This window comes from Aspergillus niger, assembly GCF_000002855.4.
Source record: "Aspergillus niger supercontig An01".
Taxonomy (NCBI): domain Eukaryota; kingdom Fungi; phylum Ascomycota; class Eurotiomycetes; order Eurotiales; family Aspergillaceae; genus Aspergillus; species Aspergillus niger.
Genome location: NT_166518.1, coordinates 2,482,863 through 2,505,978, shown reverse-complemented (window position 1 = coordinate 2,505,978; position 23,116 = coordinate 2,482,863). Strand labels below are relative to the sequence as shown.

Here is a 23,116-nt window from a genome sequence, read left to right as displayed (position 1 = left end):
ATTTTGACCATATGTTCTATGCTGCCCCCTCCCCTTGTGAGCTAGGGTCAACAATAATAAACACCTTATGTGGCGCTTTTCAGCTCTTAATAGTGTACATTAGCGTGAGCTGGTCCGTTTTGCTCCAACCAACTCATCAGTTCCCCACACCCCAGCCAGTAATGAGTTTGCAACTAGCTGAAGTAAGTATTGAGTTGATAAGGCCAATACAATAATTAATATTTGCTCGGTATAATAATAAATAGAGCCTCAAATAAGCCATGTCAAAGATCTCCAATGGTATACTGCAGCGCAAGCTGAGCCATATGACTCTAACCAACCCGTCAGTTGAGTGTTTCCGAGGGCGCGAGCCAGGAGAGACTGTGTTGTATAGCAATATATGGAGGATATATTCTAGTATCTTTGTGTACGATGGGATCGTAGTTGACTAAGCTGTCTATGCAAGTACGTATAGTACTTTATGGGTTGAGCTATGCTAGTAGCTGAAACCAGTTCTGTTAGAGCAAGACGGCCGCCAGAGGATAGGTGTCCCAGCGGATCCTTGTTAGTGTTTTTTTGAATTGAAAATCGGAGACTGGGGGACTGCTCGTATGTATATGTGGTCAGTCCTTGGCTGTCCGTTTGTCTTAAGACGCGATTCCATGTTCGCTGACAGTCCCTGTCCTTCGCTCCTCTGTGCAGCTAAAAGCTGTCGAGGGGAACATCGGCGTGGATAGCCGATAAGGTAATTATGTGCCCTTGGGTAGAACGGGGAACGACATGTTATCTATAAATTATCCTCGTAAGTAACGATTGTTGTGCTTCGGTTTAAATTTGGCATCTATCGTACCGCCGTGTATTTGAGATTCGATGTCCATGGGAAGTGACAGTGGCTTCTTTAGGACAGCACAAGGATAGATCGAGGCATCTTGAGTGGGTATCTGTTATAAGTATGAATGTTTTCTCATAGTCGGATTTGACAGTAATGATGAGTATAGGTGTTTGCTCATGTTATGATTTGCTAGATCTAGATAGATTGCTGGGATAATCGAAGCGTATATCTGTTTTCTGTATTGTGGCAGAGGAGCTGATTGGAGAATGCAAAAGTGGAAGAGGAAGAAAAAGTTGGGAGGGAAATGACGATGCTTTTATATGATCGAATCCTACAGGGAATGTAAAGGTCACGGAATTGTACAATCCTCTGGTCAATGGCATTCATTAAGAAGCATTGTAGTTGACCATTGTCAATATACATGAATTGAATGCGGCGGATGTTCCACTAAGAATCATTCCCCTCGCAGGCTACCCTGCAATGTGCAATAATCTCACAATTCACAACTTTTCATAATTCACACCTCAATATCATCATTTATCCTCTTAAGTGAAGAAGCTAGTTCGAGTGAGTATCTCAAGTCTAGTTCTATTTGCTGGAGCTGGACTTGGGCGGGTACTTGATGCCAGAGTCCTTGCAGTTGGAGTCCTCAACTAATAGTATGGGTTAGTTAATGACATATTATCCAATTATAGGTGACTTACGTCTCTCAGAAGCAACGTAGGTGCCGCCGATGGCGCTGCCCTTAACGTTGAAGTAGTAGTAGAGCTGGGACAGAGCACCGTCCTCGCACCCAACATACGGAGGGTAACCATCGTGGATCGCGGCGAGAGCATCCTCAATGTCGCTCAGCTTGTAGGTGGCATCCTCGGAGGGAGTGATTCCGGCGTCGGAGAGAGCCTGCTACTGTCAATATCTATAGAATACACAAGGGGTTGTTTACATACGGTGTAGGAATCCAAGGTCTTGAAGAGGTCGACGACCTGCTGGAAAAAGTCACCAACTTCCTCCTGAGGGTAGTAGTCGGTGTAACAGCTGGGCTCGATGGTGTTGATGCAGGTTCCTAGCAAGTTCAATATGCCAGTTCTAGAAACAGATGTGACCAGACATACCGTGCTTGTTCCATTCGTGCTCCCAGAAGCTCTCATCCTCATCAGCGCCCTCGTAGTCGGGCCAGTATTCCTTCATGTAGGACAGGAGCTCGGTGCGATTCTGCGCTTCGAGGATGGAGGTGATGTTGCTGTACTCGCGAGAGTCGTCGCAGTACTCCTGGTATGTGCCATCGCAGTTATCGGGCCTTAGAAAGCTCATTAGCGGGTGATATAGGAATGTGACGTGTCAGTCCTACCAGAGTCCGTGAATGGTCCAAGAGTCGGTCGGTCCATCGGAGGGATCATAGTCCCAGAATTGAGTCTGGAGAAGGGAGCCTCCAGGAGAGTTGAAGCAGCAGGAAGCTTCGTTGTCGGTCTGACAGCTCAGAGGGCTATCGGAGGAGCAAGTGTCAATGGTAGCCAGCACACCAGAGCTGAGCTGCATTGCGCCCAGGGCGAGCATGCCCACAGAAGGAAGGAAAGACATTATGCGTAAAAACCGATCGTTAACTTCGTGAGGAGAGAACTCAATGGCTGAATGACAATCGGGAAAGTCGGGTGCAATTGACCCAATTTATAGCTTAGTAGCGTATAGCTGGCGTTAGGTGCCCATATACTCCGTGCTCGGTTGTCCGACTAGCAACCAGGCCACCGCATGTGGGTAGCGGGGAAATCTGCCACCGAAAGTTGTAGATAGCACATGCCCTGATAAGGACGAGCTGATTTGCCGCAATCGATCAGAAAGGCAGCCTTAGGAGAGCGGAGGACGCCGTGAGGACCCGCACCTCCGCTGGCGATGAGGTGTCGAATTGGCCAATTGACCAGTGTAGCGGTGGTCTGCAGCCGGTCTGGAGGATGAGCCGTCGGGGCGCCATCGGAGGTTAGGTCGAAGAGTGGGTAGAGTGAGGAGACCAGCTAAATTAACCAAGAGCGAGGCAATTGACTCTCAAGTTGCGTATCAGTAGGTCGCACTTGTTCTTGCTTTTGAGCTGAAAATTGTTTTGATTCGCTCTGGGCGGAGTGATCTGCAGGAGCGGATGATGGATTAATTTCAGGAACCGGGCTCTCCGTCAGCAATGGGCGAATGGTATTGCCGGAGCCAGTGTTGGCTGATGTTGACGACCAGGATTAGAAGCAAGCCAACTTATGAAGAAAAGAATGGATGGAGGAAAATCAGGAAAGAATGTCCGACCTGTTCCTGCAGCAGTCTATTATCCGACACAAGCCGGGTGTAAAAGGGGTGGATGGTATAGAGCAGTGATGCTTCTGATTCAAAAGTCCGTGTGTCACCAGCAATTTCAGCAGTCTCTCAAAGACGAGTACCGAGCGATAGCATCCTACTAAGTTAGTTATGGTTCTTGATTAGACATCAATTTGTTGAAGGCGAAGGATGTGTTAGCTCATGCTATCTAGTTGTTAGTCTAACGGAGCGCTAATGGCTTGACGAGATAACGCGAGATGCGCGTATCTCCATCGTGGACTGAATCCTGCACGGATGCCAGTCTCCTAGCATCAACGACTTCAGACAAAAGCCTTTCTCAACCCAAAGGTTTGATGTAGATGGTTGAAGAACAACCGAAAGACGAGAGGAGTACGGAGTAGAAATGACTACTCATACCGACCAAGCGGACTTGTCGCCTGAGGTGTCAACACCTTCCCCGATCAGGTCAACATCGCGCCCTTTTCCCGATCGGGATTGACATTCAAGGATATGTTCTGAGTCAAGAGACTCAAGCAACTATATCAGCGTTCTTTTTTACATGGCAAACCCAGCATAGCTCATCGAGGACATATACAATCGAAGATATACACATTCTACGTACTACTTGCGATCCCAACCGTCCCCTTCAGCTAGCCCGCAGGGAGAGCTCTGAAGATAGCGAAAGAAAATCGCTATACTCCATCCCATCCCGCAAAACCCTGTCGACCATCTCTCAAAAAGTATCTACAGAACTCAACATCTACTACACCCAACAAAGAACCAAAAACACCACCACACAAAATGGCCACAAATTACCATATAATCCCCGCTACAACCCCCCATCACCTCACCGCCGCCCGCACCCTCTTCACAGCCTACGCCACATGGCTCAACATCGACCTTACCTTCCAAAACTTCCAAGCCGAGTTATCCTCTCTTCCCGGTAAATACAGCCCCCAGGAAGGCGGTGACCTTCTTCTCGCATACAGCAGCAGCGCAGACCCCTCCCCGCTAGGCTGCGTGGCTCTCCGTCCGCTCCCTGACAAGGATGATGAGCGGCAACAGCGGCAACAGCGGCAACTCTGCGAGGTCAAGCGGCTGTATGTTACTCCTGAAGCGCGGAAGATGGGACTGGGGCGGGCGTTAGTGAGTTCGATTGTGGCGAGGGCGAGGGAACTGGGGTATCGGGGGATGAGACTCGATACGTTGCGCAGTATGGAAGGGCCGATTCGGCTGTATCGGAGTCTGGGGTTTGTGGAGGTTGGGCCGTATTATGAGACGCCTTTGGTGGAGGAGACGGTGTTTTTGGGTTTGGATTTTGGAAATAAGTAGTACATTTTACTTCATTGGGTGAGGATGGGAGGGGACTGTTTCTGATTTCTTGTTCATGCCTGGTCTGAGCGGGTGGGAATAGGAAGAGTTGGGGTCATAGACTTCGTCAAGATTATGGTTATTTAGGTTGAGATACAGCAAGGTGGGTGTATGTATATATAAGTTCATTTATTCGATATGAAATAGATAGATAACAAATCAATAGAAACATGTCTCTATAACTCAGACTGTTGAGCTTGATATTTTTTGGATTTGCACTCATCGCAGATCATCTGCATCATGCCAAAAGAAGGAAGTCATCATAGTTTAAGAGACAATGCGAGCAACAAATAACCGGAGCAATTCCAAGTTTCATTAAAAGCTTGCCCATAACCAAGCTGTAGGCTGTACGCCCTTTCCAAGAAATCCTCCTCGCATATCATGGACGGCGTAAATTATCCGCAGATTATCGGGTCCCAAGCCTGTTCAAGAGCATTATCTTCCAAGGCATTTTGGGTTGCCAGCCACCTCGAATGTGGAGGAACAGCATCTGCATGTGGGAAAAAGAGAAACGGTGAAGATTTTGCTGGTGGAGAGGTTTTTATGTGGTGATGTTATGTAAGCAATGGTAAGCTAACTTAGTTCACTAGTTACTTAGCTCGAGTATTAATTAGTAAGGTGGTTTATGCACTCATCGTTGTGCCTCGCGTTGCCGCGTAGTATACAAAGCCAAACCAGTAAATGAAGGACCAAAGTCGAGTAGTAGCTCGAGCTATCATCTCAACATTGATTAATAGTGGGTTTACTTTGGGCTTACTATCACCTCAGCCTTAATAAATGGCACACGCAATATGGCCTATTGTGGCTGTGTACAAGGCTTAAAGGTCTGTGCCCAGCGTGTACAACCAAAGCCCGCCCCATGAGGTTTCGAACATGGAATATTTTCCGCGGAAACAATCTCCTTATTGCCATGCTAAGGAGATAGATCCATGCAGGCACTGGTCAATAGGAGCAATCCACATGTGATATCACATACAGACAATAGTGTAACCGTTTCAGTGGGTGTCAAAAGTTTATTTTGGATCATTCTGGAAACGGTAGGGATTGGGACGATCCCAGGAACCCAGTGATGTGTGGTTGCGTACCGGGGTCGCACATACTATGAATGCCATTGTGTAGATTAAGACTTATTTGTTGGGCTGTGCTGTGAAGCTGAAAGGACGGGCATGCAGGCTTGAGAAACTTGACTATTCTTGATTGAGAAGCCGGTGAGAGATCCAGACGATCGGCCTGTAGGTGTTGTAGCACCCATGGACCTGACTACACAATACGTGGTAACTAGTTATCGGAAGTATTATGCTTACCTGGTTTTACCGATTGAAAGCAAGATCTGTGGTTCGCAAGTGTCTGCCTGCATTGCATTAGTGGCATCGGAACTGCTGTCCGCTGTGCTGTTCCAACTTGTAACCTAAGGCTGGGTGGTCATTCGCGGCTCGAATCCACTCTATAGAGTTGGGAGAGGTTAAGGTAGTATTTGACGGTAGCAATTAATATGCACTGCTACGGCGGGTGGTCTTGCCGGTCGTATTGTTCTGCGCGTGCCTGGACTGAGCACGTTGGGTGGAAGACATGGCGTTTGAGGCTGAAGTCTCTCGTGCACATAGAAATAGTATTTGTGGGAGATGTTTAATCTGCGGATATTCGAGAGAAAAATGAGGCGCACTGCAAGATGAATGCATGGAATGAAAGGGAGAAGGTAGAAGGTAACGCTACCGTTGAGCATTCATGCCGAGATAAGGCTAGATGTGTGCTTTTTTTTGGGACTTTGGGGCAGCGATCTAGACCGTGAAGTGGTATAGATCCTCATTCTGCGGCGAATCTTGGAGGTTCAGAGAGTCGAGAGACGTGTTCACATTCCAGACGTACTCTAGAAGGTCAGTGCGGAGGTAAAGCTTACCGCTGCTGGCGATCGTGCTTAACCAACAAGACAATCGGCTGCCGGGAAATGGAAGGCTGCAAAGACAAATTCCTAGGCATGGTCACTGTAGGTTGGCCAACGAAGCTACACATGTTGATTTGTTGGATCCTGTACCATAATACATCGGCTAGCGAGACTGTAGTACAAACACTCAACTGGCCATGCTAGTAGTCCGAGAACGCGTGAGGCGGTCTAAGTTCATGCTGCATATCACCAGCAACACTCCTGATACCCGTGCATGGAAACGAAACCAACAATTTTATCTTTGCAAAGAGGGCCAGCCCGACGTCCAAATGCACGCTTGTGGGAACCACACATACAGTCGAGGGTGCGTGTGGAGCATGAGTAACGCCGAGGATAGCCGAGCAAGCCAACCTCGTCTCGCATTCTGTGATACAGGTTCCCGCCTCAGCTTGTACTACCTCGGGGTCAAAGACTGTGAGACGCAGTCCATCCAGGGCCGGCAGGACATCAAATGTAAGATCAGTTGGGGTAGGGGAGCTGGATGAGGTCCACAGGATTAGTGCAACCTACCAGCCTTTGGAGACAGCAGTGTCCTTTGCATGGAAGAAAGGTGATTTGATAAGGTGCCACTGCAATGTTAATCTTGGCCAACAGCTGACACCTGAAAGATGGGTGCTTAGAGGTCACCTAGCCTGATGAGGCGATGATGTGATCTGGTCCTAGCTTTGGAAACAGCAAAAAGATTTTTCAATATGGACATACTTGCAAGATCGGCAGAGTAATGATGCTATCGTGTGACGGGGAATGGGCCCTCATTTCCTCTGCACGTAAGTAGGAGAAGGGGAGATCTCGAGACATAACGGGGAAAGCCGTTGATGAGCGGTGAACCTCATTGAGTTATCCGAGAAGACTTCACTTACTGGTAACAAACTACTCCATACCTTAGTGGTGGGACTAGTTACGAGCAGCTGAGAATACTAAGTCATTCCACGGGAAGGCCGGAATGGCGAACAGGAACAAACTACAGTACTTACAACAGACTCACGGGCTTCTTCTCGTAACCATTCACGGGACCTGGCATGTGGGGAATTATTGTTCCTAAAGCCTTAGGCTCAGGTGGCATCCCGGTTGCCGGAATTCCTAGTGGAGAGCAAAACTAAGTACTATTTCCAGGACATGCGTACTAAAGAAGTAGTGGGTTAGACCTCAATTGATGACTTACTTAGTTGAGCAGCTCAACTGCTGCTTCAGGTTCATGTGGCTTTAGAAAAAAAATATTCAGGGCGTGTGAGTCGACAGCTACTAGATCGATAGACGGGGAGGAAGCGTCAGCCGTAATCATCCATGGATAGATACTATGGATACTCCACCTTGGAGCCAGTGACAGAGCGGTAGGATAGCCGCCAATAGGGATAATGCCAGACTCCAGGAATGTGGGACTCGGTGGGGAGGAAGATCGACGGGGGAAAAAGGAAAAGACGAAGAGCTAATGCATGTATGTACCTACTTTAGTCCCTCCCAGCCCGTCTGGCTGACTTCAGATACATCCATCCGCTTCGTCCACTACTACGGAGTACTACTCCGGTTGACCCCGGTAATTTTGTTGGTATGGTGGAGAGGTGCAGGGGGTTGAATCCTTCCAATTCTGCTGTTTGTATGATTATTAATAATTATTAATACTTTGTATGGCCACCTTCCGCGTTGATCACTGCCTGGCATCTTGCAGGCATGCTATTAATTAAACCATCCAAGAATGCCTCTGGTAAAGCATCCCACGCAGCTCGTACAACCTCACGTAGTTGATCATATGATAACTGCTCATCCTGGGGGAAATAACGCTCAATCCAGTCTTTCATCCAGTTCCAAACGGCTTCAATTGGGTTAAGATCTGGTGAGAAAGCTGGCCAAATAATTGGAAAGATCCCACGCTCATTAAACTCTTGAATAGTGGTCTTACTTGCATGACCAGGAGCATTATCTTGCATTATCTGAAGTCGTTGATGTTCATTGCGTTCAACCAAGCGTACATAACCATCAATAATAGGAACGATGCGGTCAATATAACCTTCAGCGTTGATAGTCCCCCATTCTTTCTCCCAAAAGAGACATGGCCCTTTAAAATTGTTGTAGAAAGATGCCCAAAACATCCAACCACGTTTACGTGGTGGATTTGTACGGAGACAGGTCTTATCAAGCTCTTCACCAGCCTTGCGAGTCACGTATATCTGTTTATGAAAGCCTGAAGTTACCCAGGTCTCATCAGTCCAGAGTATTCGATTCCATTGATCCCGGGTCCAGTATAGATGTTCAAAAGCCCAGGCTAACCTTGCTTGTTTATTTGCTGAGGTAAGAGGTGGCTTTCGAAGTGCTTTACAGCGTGTATAGCCTCCTTTTTTAAAGAATGTGTTAAAGCTGTTACTCCAACAGGAAGTTGAAGCTCTTCAATAACACGATAAAATGGCAGCCGACGCGTACGCTTTGAACTCGATATCCATTGTATAATATGATCAACTTCTTCATCTGAGAGCTTTGATGTATTGCCTTTTGCTTTTCGAGGTGTAGCTTGTTGATTTTGACACGTATATTGAACTTGGCGATAGCTAATCTGCAGCTGATCAACTATTTGTTGATAGGTAAAACCAGCATCACGAAGAGTAAGAACACGGATACGATCATCACGATCTAGACGTTTTGAATTTGTTGATTGCGGAGAGGCAGGTTCAGGAGTGGAAGGCATCTTTGAAACACCAAGAATTAGTAGAATGCATCATTATTCTCGCGTTTGTGAGCTTCAACTTCAACGCGTGGCTAGCTATATTAGGCAGGCGGTGTTAGCTAGGAGACTCACCGCTGGAAGGATTCAACCCCCTGCACCTCTCCACCATACTAACAAAATTACCGGGGTCAACCGGAGTAAGTACTACTAACCAACCAGAAGGGCTCCCCAGAGACTCTCTCCCCCCCCCCCCGGCTATTCCTCGTCCTGTCAGTCCGTGCGAGGAAACATCAACTTCTAATTACAGTAAAAAGTAAGTTAGTTAGCTAGTTGGTTAACTAGTTCGTTCGTGATGGTAGATGAGTAAGCTCTCCCGCTTCTTCCCTTTCCCACGGCCCCAACCCATCCATGGGATGAGACGGCCTCCCCGGGAGGGTGTGATACGTTCCAGCTCCATCGCACTTAGCTGGATCTCCAAAGCCACGCTAGGCCTCGTAGCACCATCTGCCTCCCCTCCGTAAACCTGACCCATCAGATACCCGACAAAAATAGGTCGCGGTGGAAGACCCAAAGACCAGAGAGCGGAATCCCGGTAGGCCCAACAGAAGACTAGTCAACGGCTTCCTTGTTTCTTCTTTCCAATTCCCAGTTTATTCCAGAATGGTTCAAGTCATGCAATTGTTTTGAATTCTTATTACTTGTTAGGTATCTCGTATAGTGTTCAGTAGTGGATGAGACCAATCAGATTGAAAAGAACGCAGTCAGATCACTCCCATCGTGTACAAACCATTCCTTTCCATGCCGTTTTAGCCAATCCGTCTCAACGCATTATTATCCAATGGTAGGTTTTCTTTTTGAAAGAAGAAAAAAAAATGAAAGAAGAAAGAGAAAGAAATGGAATGAGAAGTGCCTCTCCAAAGCATAAGAGATTTTGGGCCCAGATGGGTGGGGAGAATATAAGATCATGAAGGAAAACACAAAGGAAAGGTATGCAACATTCAAATTAACAAAGGAAATCGTCCGGTGTATATAGCCAGAAAATGTTTTACAAAGAACGCCGTGAAGCGCCGACCGGGGTCTGTCGGGCCCTGTGTCTGTGCCCATCTAATGACCCAAAAGGGAACGGGCAACTCAGGTGCCCAAGGGTATCATGTTTCGGTCCTTCCCGTATTAAACTCTATATCCGCTTACTCCAACCACGCCTCCTCGCTCGTCTCACGAGCATCGGGCATGAGATCTTGGGACTTGGAGTTGTAGACTGGTCGCCCATCAGCGGTTAATTGGCCGCGGTATTCGGGGTTGTAGTCTGGGCTGTTCTCGTCTAGCGTCGCGACATAGCGATTACGGCCGCCGCGCTTGCTGTGGGTCTTCGTGTAATGCGCGTTCAGGTTGTCACTGCGCGAGAAAGCCCGTTCGCAGCCAGGAACCCAGCATACATGCGGCTTTTCCTTAGAGTGGCTCTTCATGTGCCGCTTCAGATGCTCTTGTCTCTTGAAGCGACCCTTGCAACCAGGCTCCTTGCACTTAAATTGGACTTGCTTGATGATGGACGGAAGGTTTTCCAAGCTCAGGCTCTGCTTTGACGACTGCTTCCGAGCAACTTTCCTGGAGGGCTGGCGCTGGACTCGGGCGAGATTGTCGCGATAAACTGGCGATTGGTTGAAGTCATCCAGGTAGTCCATGCCGCCTGAGAGGCGGCTCATGGGTGTATCGGTCCCAGAGGTAGTCCCCAATGAGCAGGAACGCACTGGAGTGGTCGGGCTGTGCGTCTTGAAGGTATTGATTGAGCCTGAAAATTCCGAGTATGACGGCGGGGGGGTGACTGGGGCAACCTGCGACGGGGCAATAGTTTGCGGGGCAATTGAGTCTGGCTGCGGGGCCATCCAAGGTATCACATTGCCCATAGACATTGAGTTGGGAACCCTTTCAGGCTGATGGAAAATCGACCGCGACAGACAGGGGTTGGTTGCGGAATCGGGCAGGTAGGGTGCAGCGTGTTGTCGATAGCTGCTACGGCCCATAGTGGAATACTGAGGCATTGCCTGAGGGTATGGGAGTCCAGGGACGCCATGTTCATAGGCTTTCTGTGCCTCTTGGGGGATCCAGAAATGTTCAACGTTCTCATCATATCCTGAGAGAAAGTCGGTCATTGGCATCCGCTCTTGTGCCTCCATTTGCCCATAGGACATGCCCATACTATCGTTGGATGTCATGCTGGCCAGTCGAAAGGCACTGCGCATTGGCGTCGTTCCGGTATGCCTTTCATAGCCTTGTCCCGGATACGAGCCCCCTTCGTGCCAGGTGGGCGAAGCCAAAGAGCCTTGGCTGTACACACTTGTTGGAGTAGGCGTAGGTGATTCCATGGGTGAGAAGCTGGAAGCCATGGAGGGGCACTCGTTGGAACCCAAGGAGGTACAGTCGACTTCGATGGTCAGGCGATCGGACATGTTACCCTGGGATCTCATGTCTTCGGTTTCTTCAATGAGATGATCCTTTCGAGACGGTGCGGGAGGTACTTCGACTCTTCCACCTGTGCAGGGTATAGTTTAGTGTCTGTGGGTAGTATTGAATGCAATATGTAGGGGTGCTGTGCAGGTGCAACGACTTCGGTCTTCTGAAGGGGGATGAGCTTAAAGAAAGTTTGGAAGGTGGTATGCGGGTGCACGAAATGATGTATGACACAAGGAGGGTGCAGTGTATTATTAGTATATGAGGGAATGTGGCAAGGCGCAACGGCGGCGATATACAAGTGAGAGACGGTGGAGCAATGCGGGTGCAGCGAGGGACCAGTGATGACAAGAGAGAGGCACTGAGGGACAGTGAAGGTAAGAATGCGAACGACAGACGGTGATGTAGCATACAAGACAGAGAAAGAATGAAGGGAAAGTCGCCTCTGCAGAGGGGAAGCAAGCCAAAGAAAAAAAGAGTGAGGGAAGGATGGGAGTGTGAAGTGGAAGTCGAGGTTGGGGAATGGAGGAGGGACGGACGAGGTGAAATAAACAAATCTCCCGGCCATATATCAGGGAAGGCAGGAAAGGGTCGATCACACTTACAGCCAGAAGCCATTACCTAGTAGTTCCCCAAAGGAGAGAGGCGAGCAAAGGACCGAGTCAAGCAGAAAGAGAGAGGCGCGTCGCGTTCCTTTGATGGTCTAGTACGCAAGGCCAGGAATGTAGACTATAGAGTTCCTAGAGTAACCGCGGCGAATCCCCGTTGGGCGAAGAAACGGAGAGGGGGGGCAATTGTCCGGGATGGAGAGTTCTGGTTGGACTGGGGCCTCAAGAAAAGCGTTTCCTAGGAGGCGCGACTGTCTCTGGATTACAAGACAAGACGCGGTGCCTTGTGGTTCGTTGTAGGATAGTTCGAGAGAAGGGGAGGGGGGGAGGAGGGCGTGTGCGGTTCGAGATCAAGGCGATGGCGATAATTGGGGACAATCGATAAGCCGCCCTGCGACGCGGTTTTGCTTGGTTCCTGTCTTTCCCAAGGCGGAGCAGTCTGAATCAATGAAAGAAAGAGAAAGGATGTCTCAGTTGCAGCGGAGGGATGTAGTTATAGGAAAGGCAGGCTGGTCCAGCAAGGGGATCTGGATACAATTGGGTGGAGGACGCAAGTAGGAAGGAAGGATGTCTTAGGATTATTAGATGGAAAGCGTAAATCTGTCTAATATTGCGCTGGGATGGGGATGTTTCCAAGGCTGAAGCTTTTCCTGGCGGGGTGTTCACAGGGGAGATTCTGGGGAGTCCGTGGGAGGTTAAATGTTAAATCCCATTCTGGTGAGTCTATCGTCGATTTGCTGTTTCGGGCGAAGAAGCAGGCCCGGAGGGTGTGTGAGGAACCTTTTCCCAGGCAAGTGTTCTTTTATTTTTTATTCTCTTTTTTTTTACCCAGATTTCTCATCCCTCACCTCCAGTCATTTTCTTTTCGTCGATTTTTTTTTTTTATTTTTTTGCCCTTCTTTCTTATTTTTATTTTCCTGGAATTTATGTTTTATTCTTATTTTTTTTTTCCTTTCTGCTTCTGGGTCCATAGTTATTTTCATTTTCCTATTATTTTTTATCTATTTATCTTTCTTCTTCTTTTAACCCACTAACGTCGATCTACCTCGAAGGAAATCCACCTTATTGATCGCCTCGGATTTTTTAATCAGATTCCCTGTTCAACCTTCTTATCATTTAGGATTATTGCTTGGGAAGCAACTAAGCAAGTAAGAGTACCAGCTAAGTAGGTAACCCAAAGTTATCGCCAATACACCCAATATCCTTTCCTACTAGTTTCAAGCAAGTGGTTGTTATGTTTCCCCTCTCTACCTAAGTAGTATTGAACAAACTGATATTCATTGGCCCCTTCTTTCCTGATTAAGTGGGTGTGGATGGATCTTCTTTGGTTCTACAAGATCCCTTTCAACCCATCAAATTGGAATTATAGTCCAGAGGAGTCTTCCATAATCTTCTTCCAAAGTACTGAGATAGGGCATACAAAGGGAAAACAATAATAATAATAATACCAAATGGATACTCAGCCTGTCCTGTCACTGTCCAGGAAGGGGAAGAGAAGTAAGAGGAGTGAGTAGTAAGTAGTAAGTAGAACTTAGTCCCTACTACTCTTCCCGACTACTACCTACTGACGTGCGTTGATTACCACCAAATGCAACACGCCAATCCGATCATATTTCTTTTGGGTCCCGAAACTGTGCCTGGAAGGTAGGATATCCACAGCGTCACTTTGTCTTTCCCACCAAACCAGAAAAAGAAAAAGGAATGAATGCATGAGACGCAGATGGGGAGAACCGCCGATGGAATGTTCGAATGTCAGAGCACAGCGAAACATCACTGGGGCCAGGCGGGCCATGGGGGATTAACTAAACCTTAACGCGGATCATGGAATTGGATCATCATCATAATCATCAGCAGCTCGTCCAGAATCTCGGGATCTTCCCCGGGCAGAAGAACCCACCGCAAACTTACTCTTGCCAGCTGCTGGGTCGGGATGGCTGCAAGTAGGCTATCGAAAGTAAAACACCGGCAGATACCAGGTCATTTCATCTTTTCCCCATTCCTCCTCCAGCGTCGTCGTACGACCGATTCTTTTCGGGGGGTGGTCTGTCCCACGGTCATCGCACCGCAAAGACCCTGAGTGATCGGCATCGCTGAACCTCCATGTGGAGCGACTGGAGGTTTCGCTTCGGCAATGAAACATGTACGCATACTAATTTCCAGACACAATTATGCAACAAAAAAAGAAATGAAGCGGAAAAGTAACAAACGCAGCGATCTGGTAGGTCGGTAACGGGTAAAACAAACCCACCACCGCCGTCATTCACAACATCATCAACATCATCATCACCACCACCACCACCACCACCATCATCACCACCATCACCACTGCGAATACTACACAATACATCAACGATGCTACCTTCTTTCTCATTCTCAATTCTTCGTGGATCTACACCATGCCAGACTTACTAGTACCAATGGGTATGTATGGGGCACGGCTCAGGTGCATTTCGTACGCCACAGGTTCCATAACTATCACTGATCGCCTTTTGGTTTCAACGCCACCGTCTAGGCCATCTTCGGCCAGTGAGTGCATTGTTGGAACCGGAGGCTGATAATCGCACATCTACACTAACTCAAAGGCCCTTTAGCCCTCCATCAGGAACGTTCAGACCGTCGAAATTAATGGCTCCACCTCAACCGAGATCTGGTGAACTTTGCCCGAAGAGGGCAACACGCATGACAATAGTTCCCATCAATTTACGGGCATTTCAGGGAACCGAAAGGAAGGTAAATCGAAGAAGAGATCAAAGTGGAAAAGAAGAAAGACAGAGCCAGCCACAGTACCGAGAGAAGCCAACACCGCTACTATTCTTACGATTATCGTATGCAAACCCCTACGCAGAAGCAACGTAGTCTGGGGCTTCCAGAGATAACTTTCCGTTGGGTCAGGTACTGCCCGCGCGGGAGGTGCCCACCGTGGAGATTTTCTATGGTCCCATGGTCCGAGTCAACCGAGCCAGCATCCGCTGTTTTGAAGGGGTTGATTTATGCCCAGAATACAGTTCACTGGCATTCACCGTTTGCTAGACCCTGGTCTGTGCAAACCTGGGCTGGATTGCAGACGAGCCCTGATCTCTTATGGTTTCCGACTGCAGACTGCCAGACAGGCCGCACCCCGATTCCAAACCTGGCCAAACTCGAATATGAAGTAAGAAAGGCGATGTTACCAGTTGGCCACGCACTAGATAGGTGATTGCCACGGGAAATAGCCGATCAAACATGGCTTCCATACCGCGGGGAAGTAGTTTGGAATCCGAAGTGACAGGACCAAGGATCCGAGAAAATTCATGGGAGGTAAGAGATTCCTTGTTCCAAGATCATCACTTATCTGCCTCTCTGTAGGTACCACCAAGTGTCTATCATGTTGGCCCGTAGACTGCAGCCATTCAAGCCCCGTGTCGACCGAGTGCTTCGTACTACCTCAATGCGGGCTACCTACGTATGACCACTACACAACTAGAGATGCAATATCCAGGCAACAGAAGTAGACTTGGAATTTCTTTGAGATAAAAAAAAATACATGTTGAAATAATACAAGGGGTTGTGCTGCGATTACCACCACCGGAATGGTGCAGCAAGAAGGCTGCATTGGGAACCGGCTATGTTGATTAGCAGCAAAGCAGGTATTGTTGAGGCCTGGGAAACTAATAACGAGGCAGAAAGAAAGATACGTACGTACCTATCCATCTGGGGGAGGGGGGTATAACTGGAGCGATCGCGTAATCAACGCCCCGTCTGTACTTTCTCCTCCTCTCCGTCTCCCCCCATTCTGGGATCGACTGGAAGAGGCATGAAGAGCAGCAGAAAGGCGCTTTGGCCGACGATCACTGATCGTACGCACATCATCCGCCTGGACCAGTGGGCGGGCGGGCGGTCGACACTGGCTGGATCCTGCAGGTTTGAAATCCGGCCTCCAGCCCCCGGTGGGCCAGCCGCACCTATCAGAAACCCGCCAGCCTTGCCAGATGCCAACAGCCACTCGGGCCCTTTGCCCAGGAACGCTCCGGCCTGGTAATGGCCTATAGTGGTCCGTCACCAGTACCTTCTGGATGTACGTAGCACAGTAGTCGCCTGTACCAGTCACCGTGGAATGTGGGGGTTGGTTGCTTCTATCCCACCGATTGTACCCAGTACTTCTCAGTTCCGTGAGCTTGGAAGGTACGGAGTATGTACTCCGTACCTCGTATAGTATGTTAGTATGTTACCCTGCAACAACTCTTTTGAGTCAAGTACTGAGTACCAGCTGCTTAGGTACTACTTATGCTTTAGTAGGGAAACTCCGCCTAGTAAAGGACCTGGTTTTACTGGTACCGACCGGTGGTCACTGGTAAGTAACCAAGTACGTAGAAGTAAAAGACTCACCCACTCACTCACTCACTCACTCACTCACTCACTCACCCACAGAATAACAGTACTTAGTGGTATGATTCGATTCTAGCCTATTCCAGTAGTCGTGCCACTCACCTCAACGTCTTCCTCACAGCGTCACCAGGTCCTTTTCCTTTCCCCACCGAGTCATACCTCGATCGTCCTTATCATCGCCATCACCTCAAATCCCGGCATGACTGGTGGGTGGTCTTTGCTGGTGTGTACCACGTCTTTCGAATGATACGTACGGCACGGTCTACATACATACCTGCCTATCTGCTATTCACCTCCCCCACCAGGTGCTTGTCTCTCGTCCCATGACTGGTCTGCTTCTTCTCACTTTTGCCTCTTCCATTCTCAATGGTCCTTGACTGACTCGAAATGTCCCAGCCGGCGAAATCTCTAGGTATTGCTCAACTATCACTCAACTATCACTCAACTGCCATTTCCAAAAAGTTATTTTGATCCCATGGAATCTTTCTCGTCATGACTTTCCCCACCCGTGAGGCGGCGCAGTTTCTGACTCGTCACGCGTCAGCCAATGCTTCGATTCTCTGGGCATGAACCCCGTTACTCCCATGCGAAAAAGAACCACCAGCCGGACAAGTCAATCGGTCGGACACGTTGTTTGCTTCCCCCCTAGTACTTTCGTGCTGATAAGGTACTGCCTTGGGACCTTTGGCCGCGAAACACTCTATCCAGATGATGGGTTGAGCGACGACCTTCACTGTGGCTTGTAATTTCCCAGCAATCATGGACTTTCCATGAAGTTGCGGACAACAGTCCGGCTTTCCTGAAAGGCTCTCGTGTACTTTTTTTCTCCAATGAAATATCAAAGCTCGTCAGAATATGCGGGCTCTAGTGTTCTCCAAAAACTAATCGCCCATACATTGGATCGAACACCCCCAAAATCTATGGCAGTGCCTTCGGTCAGGAATTGCGGTCGGAGGTTCTTGACAATGTAATGGCCTGGTCAACCACCGCAATGACACATTCTGACTCAGGCAAGCTAGGAGTCATCATGTCTTAGCCTATGCTATGTGTTGGGACTTGAAACCAAGCCCCATACCTACCAATATCGTACTTAGCCACTGGCTGCTAACTCCACTAACTACTCAGCCCACAACACCGTGTATGAGAGGTACACCCATGCGTGAAAGTATCTTTCGTGAAATGGGTAATGATAACACATTGGCCCCTCTCATTGTCAATTTCTCTCGGAGCCCTTCGCTAGGACTGGATAGGAAGTTTGAATAACAAAGGAGATAGGTCTTCACTAAGCCACTAAAAAAACTAAGTTTATACCCGGTGCGACGCTAATGAATGGGTGTCTGTGGGCGGGTCTGACAGTTCCCCTGCTTGGCTGCTCATCGACAGACTAGCTTTTACTACACTGAGAGCTCGTATTAAGCCGAGGCTTACGGTTACCAGGGTTTGTCTATTGAATCATGAGCTTGAGCTTGGTCGAACATGTCGGGCTTCTGGTCCGAGGGCAACAGGGATCCTTTTGGGATAGGTCGGGATTTGTGCATTATCGCGGACAGAATGGGAGTGCGTACTCCGCATACACGTCGCTGGCCCGGTAGGATCGCTATTCTTGATCTCCCGCACTCCCTACTGCTGCTGAGCCACACCCCCAAAGCAAGAACTGAGCCACAGCCGCTATTGCCTAGCCACTTGTGACTTGTCATCGCCGTCGTTCCAGGCTCGGCCGAAGGATATCACCGCTGGTTGAAACCTCCACTTTCCCAATTCACCAAGCCTATGGTGTTCTCGAAGGCTTCACTTACTTATCCAAGCACCCTGCACCGCTGATCTTGACGACTACCCAGAAACCGTGCGTCGCAGCCTATAGTCAGCCGCACAAAGGCAATCTTGCAGACTTGCCGGTTATAAGCCTGTCGCAGCATCGTCCGGTGTCTGGGCGATTGGTTCTACATTCGGAGCAAGCAAAGTGGAACGGACAGACAATCTTCCGGAAATAATGGCCTCCCTTGACTGTTCTGGCCCGAGCTCAGCGAGCCACAATTCATCAGTCACTTAATCAACCCAATCAATTCATTGCCGAATCTTGTACCCTGGCGACTCTACTGCTTCCATCTCAAAGGAGTAGTCGACGTCAAGTGGCTGTCTTAACACCTAGATTATGTAGCTATGACCACCCGCTTTGATCAAACCCCGGATTTTCAATTGAACTTTGATCACCAGATCCCTTAATCCCGCCCATTGAGAGAAGCCCATTGGGAGAAGGTTCCTTAATGAAGAAAAAAGGCAATAGGTGAAAACCGCTAAGATCATCAATCGGGCCCCGAGCGGGTATCTAGGAGCTAAGTAACTCTTGTGTTGTTATCATGCACCCGCGGACAGGCACACTGACCGCCGGGTTAAGTTGACCGGGTTAATTCCACACGCTATCTTTGTGTGGTTATATGGTCAAACTCCTCTATTCCTGTTGAAGATGTGATCATTAAATGAGTCTGCTGGATTATTTGTCAAGCGTCCTTGTGCTATCCCGGCGTTTCTTCGTCGCCAATTTCACCAAATCCTGCTTTCCGTCGCCCAAGGGCGAACCCCTGCAGCACGGGCCTGTATGTCGCAAGGAGTTGACCGGACAATTCAAGGGCGTTGAGATCTTCAAAAGGGTTCCTGCGGTGAGATTTGAATCCACTGCATTGACGATGCTGCCAAGACCACGATCAGCCGGATCCTTGATATTCCCTCCCTTTATTATCGTTCTACCCACCGATCAATATATTGGACCCAGATCCAATCCGCTCCGATGAAGATGCGGAAAATTGGCCGATTGTGGCTTCCTACCAGCTACCACCCCAAAAATTCTGTGAGAGTCCCATTGCAAAGGAAAATGGATCAGATCTACTCCATATGTGGACTAACCTAAATCTTGAGTTACAAACGTGTGAAAGCATCACTTCTGGCCAGTGGCGCGACGAGGGCTAGACTTGATGCCTATTCCAAATAGACCCCCTATCATCTGAAAACAACTCCTAGTTCTAGTCAGGAGTTGGCTATGGCGTTATTGAGATGGTCCAGGTATAAGCAGGGCACAGGTACATTATTCGTCCGTGAGCCGGCTAGGGAAGACAAAGAGAGAAAGGGCCACAGAACCTGAAATCTGCAAAGCGACAATAATAGCGATAGGAGAAAGATTGGTAACCACTTGCTAGTTTCATCGCCTGGACCTGCAACAGCAAAGCCTTTCATCCACTCGCACAGCCACAGGTCTCCGTGGCTGGATAAAGGCCTGGCTAAAAATGTCACTCGACAGAGTAGAAGAGCCGTTTGAGCTCAGCAATCAACACCCTTTCTGCCCGATCGGTAACCGATGATCTTCGTCGCAACATCCTGGGTATGGAGTACTCCGTTATCTATCACGACCGGTTCATACCCACCCTTAGCCTAGAGGCTCCATTCCCGTTTGTCTGACCGGATAGAAGCTCTGACAAGCAGCGGCACTTCTTTCCATTTGCCCAAAGATCTTCATCCGCAGCGCCTTCAACATTCACAATCTACCAGTACGTACAGGTCCAAGTTAAGTAAGCGAAGGCTTGAGTTTGGAATGGTCGGTTGGGTCGGCGTAGATCTGTGTTTAATGGGTTATGTTCTACATGCCCTCCCGGGAGGTCAACAGGACAGTCAAAAGCCTGCTGCAGGTACATCATCCCAGTGCAATGTCTCCTGTGCGACCGTTCGGGAAGGAATTCATCTTTCTTCCCTCTTTTCTCGACCTTTCTCGGGGGAAGCCACTGGAATAATTGTCCAGAACCTGATTGACTCCCAGGAAAAGTCCACGGAGCATTAAGAAGCAGGATCAACATTAAATGTTGCTGAACAAGGTCCATTCATGTCTCAGCTGCTGCGCAGCCCTCCCGTGCTTCGTTCTATTCCTGTTTCATCAGCATCCATGCAAGACACGACCAACAGTTATCAGCTACGGTTCTTTTGCTCGGGAGGGCGAGTGGAGAGTACTCTGTAGGGGGTGGATCCCAATCGGGCAATCCCAGCTCTGCTAGTGCTGCATTGTCTGCCCCTTGCGTCCCGACATTTTCCCTTTTTCTGCCAGACCACCCCCAATAAATGGAGAGACTCAGGGCTCACGATTGGCTGATGGCTGCCATTTCATCAATCAGCCCACCAATATCGCCATTTTGAGTTGCATTGCATTGCACTGCGTTGGCGTTGAAGGCCCATTCCTGGCCTTGGCCTATGGAGTCTTGCAGAAGCAAGCCTATCTGGGCAAGCGATTTTCACCAGCGAACCAACCCCACACATACTCGTGCGCGCAACACGACCATCCTTCCGTTCTGGTCCAACGGCGGTGGCTGTCTGGGGAGCATGGCAGGAGGAAGGTGTGCGAGACGGTCCTCGCGCAGCTGCTTATCAAGTGGACCATTCTCGTCTACGTCATTTTATTGATTCCCTTGGGCACCAACACACTATTGGCCGCACTCTTGGGCTCTTTCAGCTCTCGTTAATTATTAGCTAATATATTGTTCCAGGGGCTGTTCTCCTCTTTTCCCCCACGTCCCTCCGCACTGTACGGAAGTTCTCGCGAACCCTCCCGAATCTTTCGGCGGCTCAACTATAGATTCGCGAAACCCTAGATGTCTCCATAGTCCGGAAATAGAGCATTCAACCTAGAATGGGGATTACCGGCTGAACTATCACAGTAAGCCACGTCTAAGCTTCTGCATCCCCAGCCTAACCCGCGATAGTGCTCTGCAACGCTTCATTACGACGTGATGCGGTACTCTAATGTATTGTCTGATTGGAATGTGCAGGACGACCTGAAACCTAGCCATCCACCAGCCATTCTCTCCGCCGGGGTGACTGGCTCGGATCCTCCATCCTACTCAGGACACCACACATCCAACCGGGTGGCCGGACCACGCGCACACACCCTCTCTAATGCAGACTAACCCATTTACATACATCCGTACATCATCCATGCAACTGTGACACAAACTAGAAACTCAATATCAGCCTTGACGCCGCGGAGAGTCGTTCCTGGCCCTTCCCACTTCGGCAGTTCGACACTTTCCTGGTCCGTGGCTGGCTCGACCATGGCGCACGTACCGTATATCTGCAGCGGAGATCATTGTAGATCTGCAGATCACCCCAGTGGGCCGGTCTCTTTACTTGTCCCAGTGCGCTCTTTGCTATTTAGCATGATAGTCCCAAACATGGTATTTCACGGCATTTGGTAGAGAGAAGAACAGACTCGCTGTCGAGTCATGTCCAAGATACTATTGTGCCACATATTGGTCTCAAAAACGACCTCCTCATGTGAATTTATGATCACGGGTGCCTTGGCTGGTTGCCATGTGACAGTCCCAGCTCAGGCAATGTCTTGCAACTGACAGCCTCTGCGTTCCAGCCTACACATAACAACAACACAACCATAATGTGCATGCTAACCAGCAATTCGAACCAGACGACGAGACATATATTTTCACAGTAACTCAATCGTAGCTAGTGGTCGCCTTCTCTGCCTCATAGAAGATCTGGATGTTTGAAAATTCATGACTTGGGATCTTCAATATCCTCTGCAGTCTTCGAGTCTAGAGACTACAGATCCATTCCCACCATATCCACATAATTAGTGCACGATAGACAACTCAGGCCCTCTGATATTTTATCATTCCCTAGATGCGAAGGCTCTACAGTAGTATCTACTTGTCTCTTTTGTTTACTTGTCTTTTGGATAACCAAATACTAGGGAATAATATAGATCGGAAACAGTACTAACACTGACACTTGTCGCACATACTTAGTAGTAGCCAGACATTCATCCTATCACTATACTAATACCAGTAATAGAGGTCGGTATCAGAGCATGTAGCAACTCAGTTCGATGAATAGTTAGTAGTATCCTGATAACATTGATGAGGAGGCCGTAACGCAGTGATGAACTACTACGACTACTACTACTACCCATGTATATATTCCCAGGTTTCCACCCCCGATGTGCATAACAGGCTCCATTGCCCGCACACAGAGATGTTGAACTGCTTGTGATCTGTTCCTTGTTATCCAGGAATCTGTAGACTAGGAGTATCTGAATATCTGGAAGATAGATACATGAATAAAGATAATACAGTACCACTAATAGAGAGAATCAAGAGCAAGTTTCGACTGTCTATATATACATGGTATGTGTGTGTATGGAATGCGGCCACTGTTGTTGGGTTCAACGAGAAGAAACGTAACTACTACTACTACTACTACTACTACTACTACTACTACTACTACTACTACTACTACTACTACTACTACTACTACTACTACTATAGAAATGAAAGTCTTCATGAAAGAACAGAATCACTACTACAAGAGACCTCTCCCACCCTTGTGTATTGTTAATCTGTACCTCCTAATGTACACTACATAAACAACTCTGTTATCATTACTGCTCACACTACTACTATGATGTTGGGGTGGATATATATCACAAATTACTACTGACCACACCAGTACCCAGTCAGTAAAAGTACTTAATTGTCCAGCGCAGTATTCATTACTAGTAACTATATAAATATACTTCCGACTCTTACCCCGTCAGCTGTTACTCATACTCGCCACAACATTCGCTAATCCAC

The 23,116-nt window shown here is 48.5% G+C and overlaps 8 protein-coding genes across 8 annotated transcripts; 2 read left to right on the top strand and 6 right to left on the bottom strand.

Moving 5' to 3' along the window:
- Positions 1–1,399: 1,399 nt before the first annotated feature.
- An01g10580 (uncharacterized protein) lies at positions 1,400–2,389 on the bottom strand (the record flags this gene model as incomplete). Its single annotated transcript, XM_001389439.3, has 5 exons — positions 1,400–1,464; positions 1,516–1,711; positions 1,759–1,874; positions 1,924–2,108; positions 2,160–2,389. The coding sequence occupies 5 exons, from the start codon at positions 2,387–2,389 to the stop codon at positions 1,400–1,402; spliced, it is 792 nt and encodes a 263-aa protein (XP_001389476.1).
- Positions 2,390–3,904: 1,515 nt separating this feature from the next.
- An01g10570 (uncharacterized protein) lies at positions 3,905–5,134 on the top strand (the record flags this gene model as incomplete). Its single annotated transcript, XM_001389438.3, has 3 exons — positions 3,905–4,203; positions 4,880–5,032; positions 5,065–5,134. The coding sequence occupies 3 exons, from the start codon at positions 3,905–3,907 to the stop codon at positions 5,132–5,134; spliced, it is 522 nt and encodes a 173-aa protein (XP_001389475.3).
- A 460-nt stretch (positions 5,135–5,594) lies between these two features.
- An01g10560 (hypothetical protein) lies at positions 5,595–7,613 on the bottom strand (the record flags this gene model as incomplete). Its single annotated transcript, XM_059743692.1, has 8 exons — positions 5,595–5,730; positions 5,779–5,865; positions 6,372–6,547; positions 6,713–6,893; positions 6,927–7,017; positions 7,277–7,286; positions 7,391–7,430; positions 7,579–7,613. 8 exons carry the CDS (start codon positions 7,611–7,613, stop codon positions 5,595–5,597), a joined length of 756 nt encoding a protein of 251 aa, XP_059599765.1.
- A 416-nt stretch (positions 7,614–8,029) lies between these two features.
- An01g10550 (uncharacterized protein) lies at positions 8,030–9,093 on the bottom strand (the record flags this gene model as incomplete). The annotated part of the gene is made up of 2 exons (XM_059743684.1): positions 8,030–8,724; positions 8,832–9,093. The coding sequence occupies 2 exons, from the start codon at positions 9,091–9,093 to the stop codon at positions 8,030–8,032; spliced, it is 957 nt and encodes a 318-aa protein (XP_059599764.1).
- Positions 9,094–10,259: 1,166 nt separating this feature from the next.
- Positions 10,260–11,537, bottom strand: An01g10540 (uncharacterized protein; the record flags this gene model as incomplete). Its single annotated transcript, XM_001389435.3, has 1 exon — positions 10,260–11,537. One exon carries the CDS (start codon positions 11,535–11,537, stop codon positions 10,260–10,262), a length of 1,278 nt encoding a protein of 425 aa, XP_001389472.3.
- A 2,410-nt stretch (positions 11,538–13,947) lies between these two features.
- On the bottom strand, positions 13,948–14,664 carry An01g10530 (hypothetical protein; the record flags this gene model as incomplete). The annotated part of the gene is made up of 4 exons (XM_059743676.1): positions 13,948–14,073; positions 14,148–14,277; positions 14,373–14,462; positions 14,585–14,664. 4 exons carry the CDS (start codon positions 14,662–14,664, stop codon positions 13,948–13,950), a joined length of 426 nt encoding a protein of 141 aa, XP_059599763.1.
- Positions 14,665–15,350: 686 nt separating this feature from the next.
- Positions 15,351–16,964, top strand: An01g10520 (hypothetical protein; the record flags this gene model as incomplete). Its single annotated transcript, XM_059743668.1, has 7 exons — positions 15,351–15,425; positions 15,670–15,802; positions 16,049–16,142; positions 16,191–16,319; positions 16,401–16,458; positions 16,570–16,716; positions 16,890–16,964. The coding sequence occupies 7 exons, from the start codon at positions 15,351–15,353 to the stop codon at positions 16,962–16,964; spliced, it is 711 nt and encodes a 236-aa protein (XP_059599762.1).
- Positions 16,965–17,026: 62 nt separating this feature from the next.
- On the bottom strand, positions 17,027–22,502 carry An01g10510 (hypothetical protein; the record flags this gene model as incomplete). The annotated part of the gene is made up of 19 exons (XM_059743665.1): positions 17,027–17,292; positions 17,403–17,468; positions 17,569–17,610; positions 17,805–17,854; positions 17,928–18,122; positions 18,290–18,348; positions 18,438–18,538; positions 18,705–18,753; positions 19,108–19,221; positions 19,910–20,026; positions 20,126–20,283; positions 20,440–20,567; positions 20,653–20,890; positions 21,171–21,205; positions 21,305–21,366; positions 21,484–21,600; positions 21,701–21,741; positions 21,820–21,895; positions 22,452–22,502. The coding sequence occupies 19 exons, from the start codon at positions 22,500–22,502 to the stop codon at positions 17,027–17,029; spliced, it is 1,965 nt and encodes a 654-aa protein (XP_059599761.1).
- Positions 22,503–23,116: the final 614 nt, after the last annotated feature.